Genomic DNA, 18,749 nt, shown 5'->3' with positions numbered 1-18,749 from the left:
TCCCAGAAACCCCCCAGGTTTGGGGGGCAAGAGAAGAAGAGAGAGGGTTTGAGGCTAGAGAAAGGGAACGAGAGAGCAGCGTGCATGTGGAAGCTGGTCAGCCCTACGCAGAGGACTGCACAGTGGAGCTGGAGATCTCACCAGCTTGATCATCCAGGACTCATCAGGGAGCTGGACTCAGACTTGGGGGCAGTTGTAGGCTGCTGTTTGAGTACTCTAGAGACTAAAGGCTTGTTTGGGGATACCTCCAGATGTGTGGGTGGGAAATTAAGGTCCCGAGTGTGTGTTACCACAGTGCTGATATTTCTTTACCTTTTCCCTGTTCCTTCCCTTTGGCTTGTGGCCCTAACCCCTATGGTTTTTTATATAAATCTGGGAACTCCTTATTGCTTCTTGGCCAGTTTCTGGGGCCGGATGGGTTGGCACACTGGAAACATGATTACTCAAACTTTTCCCGAAAGTTAAATATAAAAGAGATTAATTTTCCTTTATATGGACAGTTTATGAAAAAGCCTCTTGTAGTAGTTCCCCAGATCTTCCTAGAAAAATCATTTATCTGAAAGAGTACTTACTAACTAAAAGAGGGGTGGGACTTTAAAAGGGACTTTACAAAACACTTCCAGAAGACAGGCCTGGGAAAAGAAATCATAATCCTACCAAACAGCAAAAAATCAGGACTTAATACAGACTGTGTCCTTCAGGGTTGGTTACAATCTAACAAATATTTCCACTAATCTCCCTGTACTTTATAGCTCATAACTAACCTCTTCTTGAGTAGTCTTGCTCTGTCCCTAACAAGACGGCCTATTCTCTCTACCTAAACCATCCTAGAGTCTGCATATCTTAAACTCTGGGAACAACTGTCATATACAACTACCAGGCATAATGCATGCAATATATATAAAAAAACCCAAAATAAAAAACCTTTTATTTGCACAGGTTAATCAGAGGGATAAGGGTACTGTCAATGTCTTATCAACGAAGGACAGAAAGCAGTTTGATAAAATATGCTCAAGAGATCCAAGGGAGAGAAGCACACATACAGAAAAAATACAGCCCTCTCCCCCACCCCACCCAACAGCCAATGCTCATCTGACCATGGGGTAAAATTCCTTCCGCATCTTAAATGTGGTGATTATTCTGACTCTGAATGGAGGAGCAAGTCCCTCTAACTAGGAAACTAGGTTTTCTAAGTCGCAGCAGGGGCATTGGCAAACCGTGGTCAAAATCCCCAGTCTTGGATGTGGCTAACACACAATGTCACTAACTGGCATAGGCATACACTTAAAAAAAATGTAATTTGAACTAATCAACACTTTCCAGCATAAAAAACTCCATCATAAAATTCTCCATCTAGTTCTAGCTGTAATGTGGCCTTGGCCAAAACAATTCATTTTGCAGACCTCGGTGTCCCCATTTAAGAGAAGGCATAATGCCCTCCTTTGTAAAGTACTTTGAGATCTACTGATGAAAAGCACTATATGAAAGCTAGGTATTATTTACTGTTATTCCTATTAAGCCCTGATCTCATAATGGGTTCCATGTAGGTAGACTTCTGTGCCTACTCCAGGAGAAAAACAAGAACTTCAGTTCAGTTTACCATACCTCATGGTTCTTCTCTCCCTGCTGCAGCGTCATTTACTCCATCGTGATTCGAACCATATGGATGAAGAGTAAAGCTCAAACTGTGGTTATGTCCAACTGCTCTGGTGAGTCTCAATACATAAAATTCTGATCTATATTTTCCTATTCCCAGCAACAGGAAACACTTCCTTTTCCCTCAAAGTCTAGAAATGTATGAACCTGGAATTTTGTTTGGTGTCCAACATCTAATAATAATTTAGGGTCCAACACCTAGTCTTATCTTTTAACTCTTGCCTGTTCACAACACCTTTCTAACTGACTGGGATAATTTCCTTGCTTTGATAATCCTATTTTTGCAAGGGATAAACAAACTGGTTTGGGGAAATGGGGGTAGAGCTAATATTCCCTCTAAAGCTTTAACCCATTTCTGCAACCAAAATCTTTATTTTTTACCATATTTTGATATGCCTGTGCACTTGTAGATTCCAGTCAGGCCCAGAAATAAATCAAATGTCAAAATACCTCAAGAAGACCTCTTCCTCCTGAGATTTCTATCCTAATTATGCAGGTCAAAAAGGTTTTTTCTATTTGGAGGTGGCTGGGGAAATATCTGAGTTTTTGATCGGAACACAAACTACAGACAGGTGGAGGTTTTCCACTCACCAGTCATCATCACCAACCTGTTCACTCCCACACACACAACATTAATAATTTGTCTCGGAAGTTGAAAGAACCTTTCTTCTAAGACAGGTAAAAAAGCTCTATGATTTTATAAAACTAAAAATATGCAATCAGTGACCCCAGCTGAATTAAGGTCCTAAGCAATGCAACTATTGCATTTATAACTAGGCTAGTATATTAAACCTAGTTAATTGTTACTCTTTCTAGAAATTTACTGCAGTCCACTATTCCCGGAGAGAAAGAGAGAGAGAGAATTAAATTTTCCAATGTAAATATCAGACTTTACTCAAGTGTCATGCTATTATGATGTGCATAGTGCATTTATTTAGTAATAAATTTCACCTCCAAAAGTTGCATGTGTATTCTTAATGCTAGCATACCCTACATTTGCATGTCCAAATTAAGTATATAAATGCATACACTGTTGCCTGTTTATGCATAAGCATTAAGGAATAACATCATGAGCCTTCCACATAGCCATCACTGAATCATAACATCAAACCAGCCAATCGCAGACTTACATGGGCTAACACAATCTATCCAGCTTGAACGGGGATGGTTTGGATTTCTAACCACTTCCTAACCTTAGGATGCAGTCTCAACTGGCTTAAGAAGAAAAATCTGCTTTCACATCTCTAAAGTATATGCTCCTCTTCGGACAAATATTTAACTTCCATTAACATTAATGGCTTCTACAGGCTTCTGGGTGGGAATTTTCACTGGTTCCAATCTGATTACATCAATTACACAGCCTTGACAAGCTTGTCCTGTAAGAAGTGCAGAAAACATTAAAATATACATAGTGGGCCATTTCATTTCTAACCTAAGGTTACCCAAATAAAAAAAAATATGACTCCAAAAGTGTATTCTATGTTGAACCATATTAATATCCATAACTGCTGCAAAATCAAGCCCAAAACTATTTGAAGGTTACTATTCGACTATTAGGAATTGTTTCTCTTCTCAAACTCCCTGCAGTGGAACTCCACTTGATTTCCAGAACTCTGTCCAGGGTTTTACAATTTGAGGTATACCTCATCTGAAAATCGCTTGAGCAAAAGGTTTCTTTTCATTATTAAGTCAATGTGAAAAACATAGAAGTGGGCCTGTTTACATGTGGCATCAAACAGTGAAGCAGTGAACAAGACTGAATAAATGAAATCACACCGCTTTTAATTTGTTTTAACAAAATGCAGGTAAATGAATTATAAACCTGTTTGCCAAGATCTTTTTTAAAAAATTACTTTTCAGGCTTTTCACAAATTGCCTCGTGTAAAGTACCGTTGTTGTTGCTGTAAATGCAAATCTGAGCTGAGATTTTCAACAGTGACTTGTGATATTTCCTGGCTCCAGGTTTAGGTGCAAAGTGTACGGCAACTTCTAGGTGCCTGATTTTAAGAGGGCGTAGAGCAGTGGGTCTCAACTTTTTCTAGCCTCAAGGCACTCCTCCATCACTTTTCATCACTCCATTTATCCCTTGCTGGGTGAGTCCTACATTTGAACTTTCCTTCTCTTATTTCCACAGATGGCAAATTCTGCGCTAGTTTTACTAATCGAGGCCTCATATCCAAAGCTAAAGTTAAAGCCGTCAAGTACAGCATCGTAATTATTCTTGGTAAGTAAATCGATACAGTCGGCAACTATACATCTACAACTATAATGAGAAAGGACATGGCATAGAAAGACAGGCAATTGTTTTCCTGTTATGCAGGTTTCTTCTAAAAAGGAAGAAACCTGAATAATAAGGGGTTATAATAAATAATTCTTCTAAAGTGCTGGAAGGAACCCCACAGTCCAACCCTCTGCCTGAGGCAAGATCATCCCTATTCAAACCATCCCATACAACCATAATCTAAACTCTACATAAGACTACCTTCAATGCTGACTCAACACAGATTTACGCCCTAAGCTGCCACAGGTAAAGCAAAGGAACCACAGCAGCCAGTGTCTTGCTCCTGTAAAACGTTGTCAGTATACGCTCAAGAGGTCCAGGGCAGAGGGCCATGCCCACCACTACAGAGGAAGGCAAAACCCCCCACAGTCCATACTAATCTGACCGTGAGATAAAATTCCTTCCTGATCCCAAATATGGTGATTGGTCTGACCCTCAACATGCTGAGATTTGCTACACATCAGCTTCATTTCCCGTGGATTACATCTGCTGGGACTACAGAAGTCTGGAGAGTAGGATGGATGGGGTGACGACTCAATTCTATACCAATCTGAATTGACATTAGAAGCGTGCTGATTAATCTAATGGGAACAATAAATTTTCCTACCAAATCATGTAGCAAATGCCTCAGTGCACGTGTCCCTCAGTATTCATTTCCCAAGGAGACAAGATTACATTGGCATAATGGTAATGCTGACAGCATATGAAGAAAAATTAATGTAGCATTACATGGGGCTTGTGATTAGCCAGCAGCTTCACCACAGGGAGACCATTGTAGCCATTTACTTACATAGCTGACATCCACGCCTGTAATCATAAAACTGCCCCCCCTATAGCTACATGCTCAGAGATGCATTTATCTTTTCCTTTTAAGGACAGCATTTAGAGTGCTTTATTTTGTGGCAGTAACTATCAGTTTAGATACTTATTTAATATTTCAGCAGTAGTATTCACACACATGAAATACATTTCTCTGTTTCAAGTTTTTCACAAGATCCAGGTCACAGCTGGTTGAAATGTGTCCATTTTGCAATGAAAAAAAAGCCTTTCTTAGAGATTCCTACCATTACAAAGCTGTCAGACAACATCTACTATGGTAACTCTATTAAATGTTGAAATTTATTGTACAACTCGCTTATATCACCTGGGATTTTCAAAGGAGTCCAAGGGAACTAGGGACCTTAATCTGTTGGTATTTCAGTTGAAACTGGCTTGTGAAAACCCAAAAGTTCTTTTGAAAATCTCAGCCTACAAGGATGTAGTAACAGTGTATAGCTATTACACTGCTATTATTATAGCTGTGGAACAGTCTATAGCCATTCTTTCTCTTTCTCCGGACCTGTGACAGGCACCTCTGTAATTTAAAGAAACATATGGCACACTGCTCACCGTGGTCTGCTTGTAAAGATGCAGTGAGTATGACATTTCACATGAAAAGGCAAACACTTTGCATCTTCCACATACATTTCTTATGTACTCAGACAAGCATCCATTGGAAAATATGTTCTTCAGAGCAATGAAATCAATCAGTTAATCAGAATTCAGCAAGGACAACTGCAAAGTCCTGTACTTGGGACAGAATAACTGCACAAATATAGAATGAGGAATGACTGGCTAGATGGCAGTACTGTTGAGAAGGACCTGGGATTATAGTAAGCCATTAATTGAATATGAGACAATAGTGTGTTCTTGTTGCAAAAAACCCAATAGCCTACTGGACTTTATTATTATCACTGGTAAATCAAAGCAATTCTTCTGGTCTCTTTAGCACTGGTGAGGCTTCATTTAGAGTACTATTTCTAGGTTTGGGCCCCACTCTTCAAGAAGGATGTGGACAGTTTGGAAAGAGTCCAGTGCAGAGCAGCAACAATTAGGGACTTGGGAGTCAAGACTTAGGAAGAGGGGGCTAAAAGAACTAGGGTTATTTAGTGTGGAGAAGAGAAGACTGAGGCAGGATTTGAGAAAAGTCTTCAAATACCTAAAGGGCAATTACAGAAAGGATGGAGATGGGACCCACTTTTCTCTGGGACAGTAGGGCACAGGAATAGGAGCAAAGGTCCCAAGACTGAGCAGGGGACATTTAAATTGGAGATTAGGAGGAACTTTCTGATTATGAGGGTGGTCAAGCATTGGAAGAGGATACTTAGAGAAATTGTGGAATCTCCATCTTGGACATTCTCAAGAGCAGGTTAAACAAATGCTTAATTGGAACAGTTTAGTCAGGGGTGATCCTGCCTTGAGCTGGGGGTTGGTAATCTATGAATACATTTACTAGAAGATTTCATAAATAATCTTTTAATTAAGATGCTTTGATGGGGAGAGAGACTCTGATATGACCAAACTGTTTGATATAATCCCAAGTCAATGTTATGATGATCTCCTCACATATTTATCCCATGTAACTTCACATTTTTAAGTTGTCTCTCTTTCTTTTGCAGCATTTGTACTCTGCTGGAGTCCTTACTTTCTCTTTGATATTCTGGACAACTTTAATGTACTTCCTGAGACCAAAGAACGCTTCTATGCATCCGTGATAATTCAGAATCTCCCATCTTTAAACAGTGCCATCAATCCCCTCATATACTGCGTCTTCAGCAATCATCCCTGCTGCCCTTTTAGGTATTTCTTTTTTTTGCCAATACCCTTTATGCTGGACCATCCCCCTCTGCCAAAAAGAGTGCGGCAAAATCATTGAACTTTACCCATTTTGTAAAGGATTTTTTTTTAACTTTACCTTTTATTTTCTTTAGGGAAAGAAGAGCAAGAAACTTAGGGGGAACTTTCAGAGACAGAACTGATGGGCAGGAGATGCAGGTTCTGTCCAACCCTGAATACATCTAGTGCATGTGTATTAAAATCACACAAATAGTGTCTGGGGAAAGCAAATACTCATTCATGTTCAGCAGCATATGTCTTTTGGAATAGCACTGCAGATTCATTCATGGTAAACCCTACAGCAGGGGTCGGCAACCCCTGGCACGCATGGCATAGAGACATTTTTCCTGACACGCTGGGAGGCATGCAAAGAAATTGCTTAATTTTTGTTTTTTAAGTTGCTGCTCTGGCCTCTCCCTTGCAGCCACAAGTCCCAGCGCTGTGGCAGGCACCGGGGCGGAGCCAGGAGCACACAGGCAGAGACGCTGTGTCCTACAGCCCCCGCCCTTTGCTCGGCTGGCCCCTGGTGGGAGCTGCAGGTAGACAGGGCTGGTGTTGGGGCAAGCACTGCGCAGGGCCACTACCCTGGAGGCTTCCAGTGGGTGACAGAGCCCTGGACCCAGGCAGGAAGATACCCTGTTCCACCTGGGCGCGCCAGCACTGGGGTGCTGAGTGCTGGGGCCGGGTGGTTAGGGCAGGATCTGGGCGGTGTGGGGGGAGGGTGCACTGCAGGCAAGCCAGCCCAGTTGGGACCTTAGGAAGGCGAGGGCTGGGTGGGAAGTGGGAGACTTGCCAGGGCTCTGTGGGCTTGAGCTGCAGTGAACATGCAGGCGTGGGTGCCCAGCAGCACCCATGGTGGGGCCTGGCCTCACCTGTGCAGCTCTGCAGGGATAGGCCACAGCCACCCTGGGCAGAAGGGAATGCTGCCTGGCTGGGGCAGGATGCCAGGCTTGGGGGGCTTCCGGCTCCAGAATCAGCCTCCCTGCATGCTAGGCACAGTGCAATCAGGGCAGAGCTGTCCCCGATAGAAGGTACTGGCTGTGGGAGTCCCCTGGATCCTGGGAACAGCCACCGCGGCTGCCCCAGCATGCCTGGACCCCAGCCTTGCCCACCCACAGCTCCCCTCAAGGGGCCAGGGCTGGGGCACGGGCAGGTACTGTACAGAGCCGCTGCGCTGCAGGCTTCTGGCCAGCTCAGCCCTGAGCACTGGCTGTGGCGGCTGTTCCCAGAGCCCGGGGGAACAGGAACAACCTGCAGCTGCGGCTCCCACTTGCACTATATCCGGCATGCAGGCCAAGAGCCCAGAGTCCTGCCCCAGCAAGGCAGCATCCCTTCATGGGCAGGGTAACTGCACTCCATCCCTGCAGAGCTGCGTGGGCTGGCTGGGCCCCACCTCCAGTGTTGCTGGCCCCCGCACCCTCCCCCCACGGCTGTGGCCTGAGTCTGCAGAGCCCTGGGGCAGCCCCTGCCCCCATCTGACCCCCACTGTCCTCTGGCTGCAGCCTTTCTGAGGGCCTGGCCAGGCCAGCCTGCCTGGGGTGACTCCCCACAGTGCCTGCTGCTCCCCGCTCCTCTCTCCCTCTCTTCCCCCTCTCATCACAACATGCTTAACAAGAAAAAAAAAATCACAAGTACAAAGGCAGTACATGAAGTTTTATTTATTTTCACCAGGTTTAGAATTTTTAGAAAACCTGGTATTTACTATAAAAAAAAGAAGCAGCAACATTTATGATTATTAACTGTATTAAATATGTAGTACATCCTGCCATGTACCGCCCCCCCCCGTCCCCACCCCAGTTTTGTTTTTGTGACATGCCGGCTCTCCGGCACCTTACAAGGTAGACATTGTGGGTTTTTTGGCACTCCAGCCAAAAAACTTTGCCTACCCCTGCCCTACAGGGTCAAATTCAGCCGTGGAGTAAAGGGGACATTGCATATCTTTACACTATCACTGAATTTGGCCTTCTACTCTCAGACTGTGTTTAGTAGGTATTTATGTGGCATGTATGAATGTAAATAAATTTTATCAGAATTTTCTAACTATTTTTAAAGATTGTCCTGAAGGTCTCTATTGCACAGCATGCAATTGATACAGATAGCAATTACAGACAGGGGCCTGATTTAATACATTTGACATGAAGTGTGGGTATCATTCCAGTCAAATCACCTTCAATTGGATTTATTCATAGAGCTTGATTCTGCTACATGATGACTTTCAAAGCATACAACAAGACAAAGAAGAGGAAGGAATAACTAATAGGCCAAATCATCAAGGTGATACAAATGAATATGTTAATAGTAGCAATATAAACCAAGTGCTTTGGAAGCTTTGGAATCTACTGGTTTATACCAGCTGTGGATCCTGCCCTGAATGTTTAAAAGATAATGAATGGTGCATTTATAGAAGTGCATTTTTGCAGGTGGCTTAAATCGTTTACCAATAATACAGGGGCTTTTGTGTTGTAATGTAAGGCCAGGGAGTCTCAGTAAAGTCCATAAAACAATTCACACATATACGTGTTTACAGCATCATACCTTTAGGGCCTTTGTACATGACACGTTTTTTTGCTCTTTCTTGCACTGCAACGGCAGGACTGTTTGCATGAGCGGGTTTTTCAGACACTTTAAAAGTCTTTCTGGTACACTAAAGTAAAACTCCATGAATGTAGTTTAGTTTGGCTCACTAGGAATTAATGCATCACATCCATGGATTTGTTGCATGCAAACACAAAAGCACTCAAAGACATGTAATGAGTCCTTTGTCCACCAGATGGTACTGTGACTTTTTTGTTGTTCACCCCTTCAAATTGCTACCACTTTTGAATTGCTTCTGCTTTTTTTTTTTTTTCTTGTGCTGTTTGCCGGCTCCATGCTCTCACAGCTGCGTGGTAGGGCATGGGTGACAGGCCTGGTAGGGCATGGGTGAGGGCAGTGCTGGACCATCCCACTCTCCTGTGGCACCGACCAGGGACCAGGCTTAATTCATTTAAAAACCAAGTGTGCGCAAACACTGATGTGACACTGCAAAGTAAACAAGTTTAAATTTTATAAACCTATTTAATTTGATGAGGATTAAACCCTGTGGTGTGTATAGGCACCTTTGGATCTTATTTTGTATTATCCAGTGTTCATTGTTGACAACTAGCTGTTTATTGAAGGTAATTAATTAATTTTACATCAGTCTTTTCTGCATTTAAGTATGCCCTGTAGAAAATGTAGGTAAAGTTTAGGTAATACAGTAAACTCTCTGGTAACCAGCACCTTACAAGCTGGCATGCACTGTTAACCGGTATGCTGGCTTGCAAGGAAAAGTGTAACTGGAAGTGCCCATGGTGAGCACTTCCAGCTTCTCCAAGCCCCCACAGCCCAGAGCAAAGCATGACCTGGGAGCATAACAGGCTGTGCAGGGCTGTGCAGGGCCCACCTCCCTGTCCCGCAGGGCCCGTGGGATGGGTGGCAATGCAGCAGGAGGGGCGGGAGGGGCAGAGGGACACGGTGGGAGAAGCGGCAGCCGGGCCACTCAATTAACCAGCATATTTTGTTATCCAGTATCCTCCATTCCCAGGGGATGCCAGATAATAGAGATTTTACCGTATTGTTTATAATAAGTAACCTTACCTTTCTACCATACATAAGGTAAAATCTCTTCTGTTGGTTGACTGATGTTTTTGATTTGGTGGTTGTTGATTACCACCTTCTACTTCTCAGTCCCAGGTCATAGTCGGTGTCTCCATTTTTCACTGTGTTCCAGTCCACTCTGTCATGCTATCTATCTAGCCAATTCTCCTCTTTTCCCTGAATAGTTTTCCTTTTCTCCTGTTTTTTAGTAGTCGTGGCAGTAGGGAGTCCTTGGAAGACTGTCACACAACAGATCCGCAAAGTCTGAACTACTATATCAGCCATCTGTTCTCTGGCCAATGCCATCCTCTGCAATATCCATTTGTTATTCTAATCAGCCAGCTAACTGTAAGCATGTTCCTTTAGCACCAGAATTCAAAGGCCTTCAAGATGTTTTTCAATGTCCTTCCTGAGGATGGAACACTCACATTCATAAGGGTGTGTCAGATGTACAATTTGGCAATCTTAATCTTAATTCTACTCCATTTGGTGGCAACAGAGCAGTAGTACCTACCTTTTTTTTTCCCTAATAAGGGTAATGGTGGGAAGAATATTGTTCCTGTCATTCTGTTAGATGTCTTTTGTGTCCTTTGGGACTCTGGCCATTTCCCAGGTAAAGCACACCATTTCCAGACATTCACTTGTAGAAAGCAATCCTTGTTTTAATAGAGGCTTTCATTTTCTGTGCAAATCCATACCATATTGTTTGTGCTGTTTTCTGTACATCTTTTTTTGTTATTGGTACTCATTTGCATTCCCATCAAGGGAAATATGGCAGTAAACTGTAGACTCACTATACTAATCCGATTTTACCACCTTGTTCTCAGCACACAAAGCCTTCTTATGTTAAACATTATAACCCCATTTTTATCTTTAAAAATTCCTCTTCTAATTAAAGCTGGATATAGCTGAGCCTGCTCACAACTTCAGCCAAGGCCAAGGACTGAATCTTCATATTTATTCAGATTTAGTTTGGTTCCAATTTAAATTATTTTCTCATCCCTACATCTTCTAACTACATGCATCACCTGTTCACCTTCCTATAATCTTCCGTTCCTTTTCAGCTCACAATCTCTGACTAAATTAGAATTTCCTTCTTTTTCCAACCTGCAGCCCCACATGTTTTCTTTCTCTGTTGAATATTTACATGGATAAATCCAACAGGAATGCATTGTTAGTAGGATCTACATACAGCAGGAAGAAGATGGCTCTCGCAATGTTTGTGTAGCAGCTATCAGAAGGGGATCTGATGCATTCAGGGTCTTTTGGCAGTACTGTAATGAGATTATTAATAGAGTCACAACTGGAAAGTCATGGATAAGGCAACTGTTAAAAGAACCCAGAGAAAGGAAATGAGTTAAGAGGATTTTTGAAGAGTTACTGAAAAGGGCCATATGATAAGAACTTCAATGTTAAAATAAGGTGAAGAGATATTAATGCTTATTGTCCAATATTAGTAAATACATGACTCGGACCCTTCAACTGGAATCTATTGGAAAATAAGCTTTTCTATGCCATGCTCTCATCATTTAGAATCCCTTCCATAAACTCTCAGGGAATCCTCCTCTCTTAGTGTTTTCAAGCTTAAAGTTAAATACCTTCTTACCAAGTTAGCAGATGGGCCAGTTATAGTGTTTATTTTACTGTAAGACATTTTTAAATATTTGCATGACAATGCACTCTGATCAATTGTATTTCATGGTATATTGTACTATAAACTCTGACCTGAGTTTATTTCTCTTGAAAAAGATTTGCATTCCTATGTAAGCAAAAGTTTATGTGGTTTTTTTATAATCCTTTACACTCTGCTTGTTCCCTGAAAAAGACAACTGAATAAACCTTGTTTGATTATGCAAATTGAAGTAGATTTTTTAACAGCTGATGCAAATATCTCCTCTTTAATGGCATATTTTTTTCATGAGATCAAGCGTATCAGTAAGATTATCTTTTCCATAATTAAAAAAACTTAAATATCATTTTTGGCCAAAGAATTACTTCAATTATTTAAATCCACAATTCCTTATTACAGAAGCATTTTACAGAGATTGTATGCAAGCATTACAAAACATAGCAGCATAACTTGAGAGAAAGCACTTTTCCCAGGCTTGCTTTATTTTAGCTTAGAGAGTTTGTTTCTGGGTTTTCAGGGAAGGGGAGGGATGAGAGGAGGGCTGTGCCTGTCTAGTTGTGTTAACTAATTTAAAATATTAAACTATTTTAGGAAACCATCATCTAAATTTCAGATAGATTTTCTTCTGTGCTGCGAGGGGGATGGAAATGTCAAACATCGAACTCGCAACAGGGTACCCCATTACGCTCTGAAAAACTATGATGAAAATAGAACTGCTGATGAATTAACAAAAAATATGACAAAGTGAAGCCTTTGTAAAAGCGATAGTAAAACAAATCATTGCACCCATTTTTTCCAACAAAATAGGTGTCACAAACAAAAATAAACTAATGCAATAAACTGAATAACTGCTATAACTAGAATTTGAATACCAGAATATCTTTCCGTGTGCTCTCAAAATGGCTTTCTTTGCTTCAGCAAGATACCATGTATTTTATAAAACACTCAGTTTAGAGAAGAGCTGCTGTAGATGAATGGTTCATCAACTAATTTTTCTCATTCTGTCTTGACACTTAGTCTAAGTATAAAATGTGTTTATTTATGCACACAGAGATTTGTATATATTTATGCAGAGAGATGGTTGATTTCATATGCTGTATAGATCAAGACACATGATATGGGGCTTCCATAGACTTCAGTGAAACAAATGTAAAATCAAATAAAAAAAACAATGTGGATTGATCAAAGATGGTTTGTGCCAACTTAATTTGATAGCTTGCTTTGGCAACTGACTTTCTAGACAAAGGAAGTGTGGTATATCTCTGTTATTTGGACTTGAGTGATACATTTTACATGGTGCCTCATTGGAAATGAATTAGGCTAATAAGGGATTAGCACAGGAATAATGAAGTAGGTAAAGGACTGACAAGAAAGGAGACAACAGGTGGTACTGAATAAAGAAATACCAGTGTGCTACTAAGGTGTTAATGCAGTTCCTCAGAATGGGTCTTAGGACTGATTTTATTTTCATTAACGACCTTAGCACAAAAAGTGAGAGTGAGCTAAGGAACTTTGCTGATGATGCACAGTTGGGAGGAATCATTAATAGAAGAGGGTTGAATTATTGTACAGAAGGAACTGGGTAACTCTGAGAATTAGAGTAATAGGAATGAGATAAAATTTAACATTACAAAAGAAAGGCTTCTGCACCTAGGTCAGGGGTTGGCAATTATTTCAGGTAGAGAGCCACTTAACAAGGTTTGGTGAGCTATCACGGACCACATGGGTAGCCCCATCCCTTGATGGTTGCCCTGCTCCCTGGTCATCATCTTGGGACCAGAAGTCCCACCCCCTAACCCCTGACCTTTGCCACTGGAAGTCCCTTCCCTTGCCCCCCAGAACTACTCCTTTGGGGAGAGGGGCTGCCATCTTAGAACCAAACAAAATCAAATCCTACATGAAAAGTTAAACACCTACTATAACATATTTTAATTTTATTACAAAAAATATTTTTGTCATGATTTGTATTTGCATACTGTACATAGAGGTGACTGCATAATCACTCAAAAATAAAGTCTTAGTCTTTTACATTGTGTAGGGGGTGGGGTTGTGTGTGTGTGTGTGTGTGTGTGTGTGTATGGTAGGGATGCGTGTGTGTATGGTGGATCTGTGTGTGTGTGTGTGGGGGGGGTGGGATGTGGAGGGAACTTGTGAGGGGGTGTGGCTGTGTATGGGAGTGATAGGGTATGTTGGGGAGTTGTATGGCGTTTGTGAGGTGTGGGTGTATGGCTCTGAAACACACTGGTCCCTGGAACACACTGTCCTCTCCTGCAGTCAATGCAGGCAGTATTGGGGAGGGTGGCATTTGTGGGGTGTGAAGCAGGGTGGCAGGGGTGCAGGGCCCCCCCCCCCCAACTCCTCCCATGGTGGGGGCAATGGTGACTGGCCAGTGCCGCACATTGCAATAAGAAGCGCAGCCCCCACTGGGCTGTCTCTATTGCCAGCACTCCCCACACTCATGCAGCACAGGAAGGAAGCCCCAGGCCCAGGAGCTGGCTGCCTTCCCTGCCCCAGCCGGCTCTAGTACCTAGGGCTTCTATCCCATGCCACGCAAGTGCGGGAGTGCTCATAATATAGACTGCCTGACAGGGGCTGGGCTCCTCACCATGATGTGATGCCAAGCACAAGCAGCCTGATGCTGCAGCCCCTGCTTGCTGCCAGAGCTTTGTGCTGTAGGGGAAGTGTGGGAGGGGTCCCCATGCCCCTCACCCTCCTTCCCACCCACACCCTGCCCAGCCAAGCTCTATACTGCTCCTGCCTCCTGGGCGTGGGCTCCCCATTGCAACCAGCCCCAACCCCCTAGCTCTGCACTACTTCCCAGCTGTGACCCTGCCCTACCACTTCCCTACCTGCTACTCAGGGGGAACAGGATGCCAGGGAAGCATGCAGCAGCAGCTCCACCACCCAGTGCTAGTGGGGCTGGGTCCTTCCACCCACGAGGGTGGGAGCAAGGCATAATAGAATATGTTGGGGGCAGATGTAGGCACCTCACTCCCACCCTCATGGGCAGAAGGGCTGGGTGGGGTGCAATTCATTGGCACCGTGGGCCAAATAAAAGTGCCTGGCAGGCCAGATCTGGCCCACAGGCCGTATTTTGCCTGCCCCTAACCTAGGCACCGATGAGAATTTCTGCTATGAACAAATTACTGATCAATTTTCAGAAACAACTGAAATGGAGAAGAACCGGGAACACATCACAACGTTAGAGAATGGTGAATTCAAAATGGAACAGGCATAGAGATGGGTGACTAGGATATTCAAGAGAATGGAGAGTAAAATGAAGGCTGAGTGGATATTATTGTTTCTTAAATACATCAGGGAAGTAAACACCAAGGAAGGGCAAGAACAATTTAAATTAAAAGGACAACATTGGCACATACAAACACACTAAATGTGAAACAAAGTGACAATTTAGACTGGAAATTAGATGTTGGTGTTTAACCAGCAGAAGAAATAAATTCTGGAATAGTTGTTCAATAGTCATATTGGGGGCAAACAACCCAATTAGCTTTCAGACAGAGGTGAGCAATTTATTAAAGAAATTATTTGACTTGATTGCCTCAACAACAAGTAACTAAAGTAGGTCACCCAAAAGATCCTTTCTAGTGCACTGTCTTAGTGGGCACTGGGATTGGAGCATAATTCATAGTACACAGGCCCAATAAATAGCAGCCTCAGTCCTTAAATGAGGTGCTTATAGGCCATTTCTGTGTTTGCATGGATCAAAATTGCTTCAGTAAGGCTCCATGTGAATACAAGAATCTACTGGCACAAAAAACTCACTGCAAGATCTGGGGCAATGTTTAGAGGATTTATAACTTGTTTTTCATTTTCTTTATTGCTTACTGAGGCACTAAAAAAAGCCAGGAGAGACTGTCTCTCCTTAAGTAATACCTTTGTCCAGCAGATCTAGTTCATCTTGGAGCTCGCTGTACTTTATTTTGTAACGTATGAGTGACTCTGGCTGGAGATAAGATAGTGAACTAAATGGACCTTGGTCCACAGCAATATTTATGTGACAACATAGTCCAACATTAAAATCATTGGGTCACAGCACAGCCTCAAGGAAAGTCTCAGCAGAGTACCTAGAAACTAATCTCTTAAACTCTCCATATAATACAGCTCATTATGTCAGCACTGAATCCCTGAAACTGCAAAATATTCAAATCCCATTCTTTGCAGTCCTTTTTATTTGCCTTGATGTAAAAGTCTTTGTTTCAAAAAGCTAATGCTAGAATATCAAATTCATTTCCAAATAGTGATTTTTTAAAGGCAATCAAGTTCCATTTAATTATTAAGGAGTTTGCTACTAGCCTAAATTCACTCCCACACACAAGATTTCCCAAAGCAGTGAAGAACCTGTAATCCTATGAACATTATGCATTTCATGACTGGCGAACAGTGCATATTGGAAACCAGAGGATAATACCAAAGGGACATGTATGCTCATCAGTCAAAGTAGCCACAGATTCAACTCATTGCCTCTGCATTTAAGGATTTGGATCCTTCACAAACACATCACGCTGATAATTAAATACAAGTCCCTAGATCATCTTAAAAGCTAAAAGCTGCTTTATGAAGCCACTGGAGAGCAAAAGCAAGTTGATACTTGAAATGGCCAAACAGCAAATTGGCACCCAACCCATACAGAATACCCATTGAAATTCCATGATTTATTCCCTTTTGTGAGCAAGAATTGCTATGAAGTGGAGCTTTTAAAAGCATGGAATAAAGGAGTCCAGAGTTCTAAGATAAGCAGGATTCTGGAAGAGATGGACTTACTTTAGCATAGGGTAAACTAGTTTCCAAAATGGTAGTTTTCAAATTATTCTGCTGACAAGTGCTTGTCAAGTGCCTAAGTCCATTAAATGAAGAACATAATTATAAAGGATATTGAATTTGGTTGGCCATTCAGAAATAGTTCTCAGTTCCCCTGAATGTATAGCCAAGTTATACCCTCTTACCAGGTGCTTATCTCTATGCAGGGGGAAGAGTTGCTTGGGAATATATTGACAAAATAATTTTGGTTAGAAAATGTAGCTTCTTGGTCTGAGAACTTTCAAGTTCAACCTAAGCTGAAATTTATAAAGAGTTTTACACAAGAAAAAGATTTAGGGGGCATAAAATGCAACCCTAGAACTAAAACCCTGTCACGTGTGCAAGCGCCCTAGGTTACCTCCCCCATTTAGTTAGGGACCCACACTTTTCCTGATCTTCCTTTTGTTGCTGACATACTTGTAGAAACCTTTCTCTGCCACCTTCTCCAGCTGCCAGGACATCCAGCTGCCCTCATGCCACCTCCCTGCACTTCCCCAGGGTAAAGCCAGCCCATTCCCAGGAGGCCCCAGGCTGCAGGAGCCTGCTGAAGGCAGAAGTGGCAAGAAGCCCAATTCTTTTTTTCTGAAAAGCCCTCCTGCCTCTCCTGCAGCCTGGGGGGTTGAGCTGGCTAATGGCTGCAATGTTCCAAGTTGCAGTGTTGCAGACTAAACTACATCGGGATGTAGTTTAGTTTGCAACAATGCAAACTCATTTAAAACCCCCAAAACTCACGTACGTGTACTGTGTGAGGGAACTTTTCATCATGTGTATAAGCGCCCCTAGTGACAGAGGATATAGAAAAGGCTGAAGTACTCGATGCCCTTTTCACCTCAGTCTTCACAGGCAAGGTCAGCTCCCAGACTACTGCACCTGGCAGCATAGTCTAGGGTGGAACTGAGGAGCCAACAGTAGCAAAAGAACAGGTTAGGGCCTGTTTAGAAAAGTGGGACATGTACAAGTCCATGAGGCAGATGCAATGCACCCAAGGGAGTTGGGCAATGAAACTGCAGAGATGCAGGCCATTAACTTTGAAAACTCATAGTGGTCAGGAAAGGTCCTGGATGATTGGAAAAGGGCAAATATAGTGCCCATCTGTATGAAAGGGAAGAAGGAGGATCTGGGGAACTACAGACTGGTCAGCCTCACCTCAGCCCCTGGATAAACCATGGAGCAGATCCTCAAGGAATTCATGTCTAAGCCCTTGGAGGAGAAGACAGTAATTAGGAACAGTCAGCATGGATTCACCAATAGTATGTCATGCCTGACCAACCTGATTGCCTTCTATGATGAGATGACTGGCTCTGTGGATGTGGGAAGAGCAGTGGGTATACCTTGATTTTAGCAAAACTTTTTATATGGTCTCCCACAACTTTCTCACAAGCAAGCTAAGAAAGGATGAGTTGAATGAATGGACTGTAAGGTGGATAGAAAACTAGCTGGATCATCGGGTTCAGAGGGTAGTAATCAATGGCTCGATGTCTAGTTGGCAGTTGATATCTAGTGGAGTGCCCTAGGGGTTGGTTCTGGAGCTGGTTTTGTGCAATATCTTCAACAACATCCTGGAAGATGGGATGGAGTGCACCCTCAGCAAGTTTGCAGATGATGCCAAGCTGGGGGAAACAGTAGATACACAGGAGGTTAGGGCTAGGACCTTGACAAATCGGAGGATTGGACCAAAATAAATCTCATGTGGTTCAACAAGGACAAGTGCAAAGTCCTGCACTTAGGACAGAACAATCCCATGCACCGATACAGGCTGGGGACTGACTGGCTGGGCAGCAGCTGTGCAGAAAAGGACCCAAAGGTTATATTGGACAATAAGCTGAATATAAGTTAACAGTGTACCCTTGTTGCATAGAAAGCTAATGGCATACTGGGAGGTATTGGTACAAGTGTTGCTAGCAGATCAAGGGAATTGATTAATCCCCTCTATTTAGAACTGGTAAGGCCACATCTGGAGTACAGTGTCCAGTTTTGGGCCCCCCTCTACAGAAAGGATTTAGACAAATTGGAGAGAGTCCAGTGGAGAGCAATGAAAATGGTTAAGGGGCTGGAGCACATGACTTCTGAGGACAAGCTGAGGGAATTGGG

At 42.8% G+C, this 18,749-nt stretch overlaps 1 protein-coding gene across 1 annotated transcript in view; it reads left to right on the top strand.

Moving 5' to 3' along the window:
• Positions 1-7,211, top strand: part of NPSR1 (neuropeptide S receptor 1) — a 43,603-nt gene extending 36,392 nt beyond the window's left edge. The window contains exons 5-8 of the mRNA XM_059729352.1: positions 1,633-1,709; positions 3,791-3,880; positions 6,376-6,556; positions 6,688-7,211. Coding sequence (XP_059585335.1) covers positions 1,633-1,709; positions 3,791-3,880; positions 6,376-6,556; positions 6,688-6,778 — 439 coding nt within the window. The 3' untranslated portion in view covers positions 6,779-7,211. The remainder of the gene's footprint in view (positions 1-1,632; positions 1,710-3,790; positions 3,881-6,375; positions 6,557-6,687) is intronic.
• Positions 7,212-18,749: the final 11,538 nt, after the last annotated feature.

Source organism: Alligator mississippiensis, chromosome 5 (assembly GCF_030867095.1).
Source record: "Alligator mississippiensis isolate rAllMis1 chromosome 5, rAllMis1, whole genome shotgun sequence".
NCBI lineage: Eukaryota > Metazoa > Chordata > Crocodylia > Alligatoridae > Alligator > Alligator mississippiensis.
Note: the sequence above shows the minus strand (reverse complement) of the source record. Positions and strands in the feature narration are given on the sequence as shown.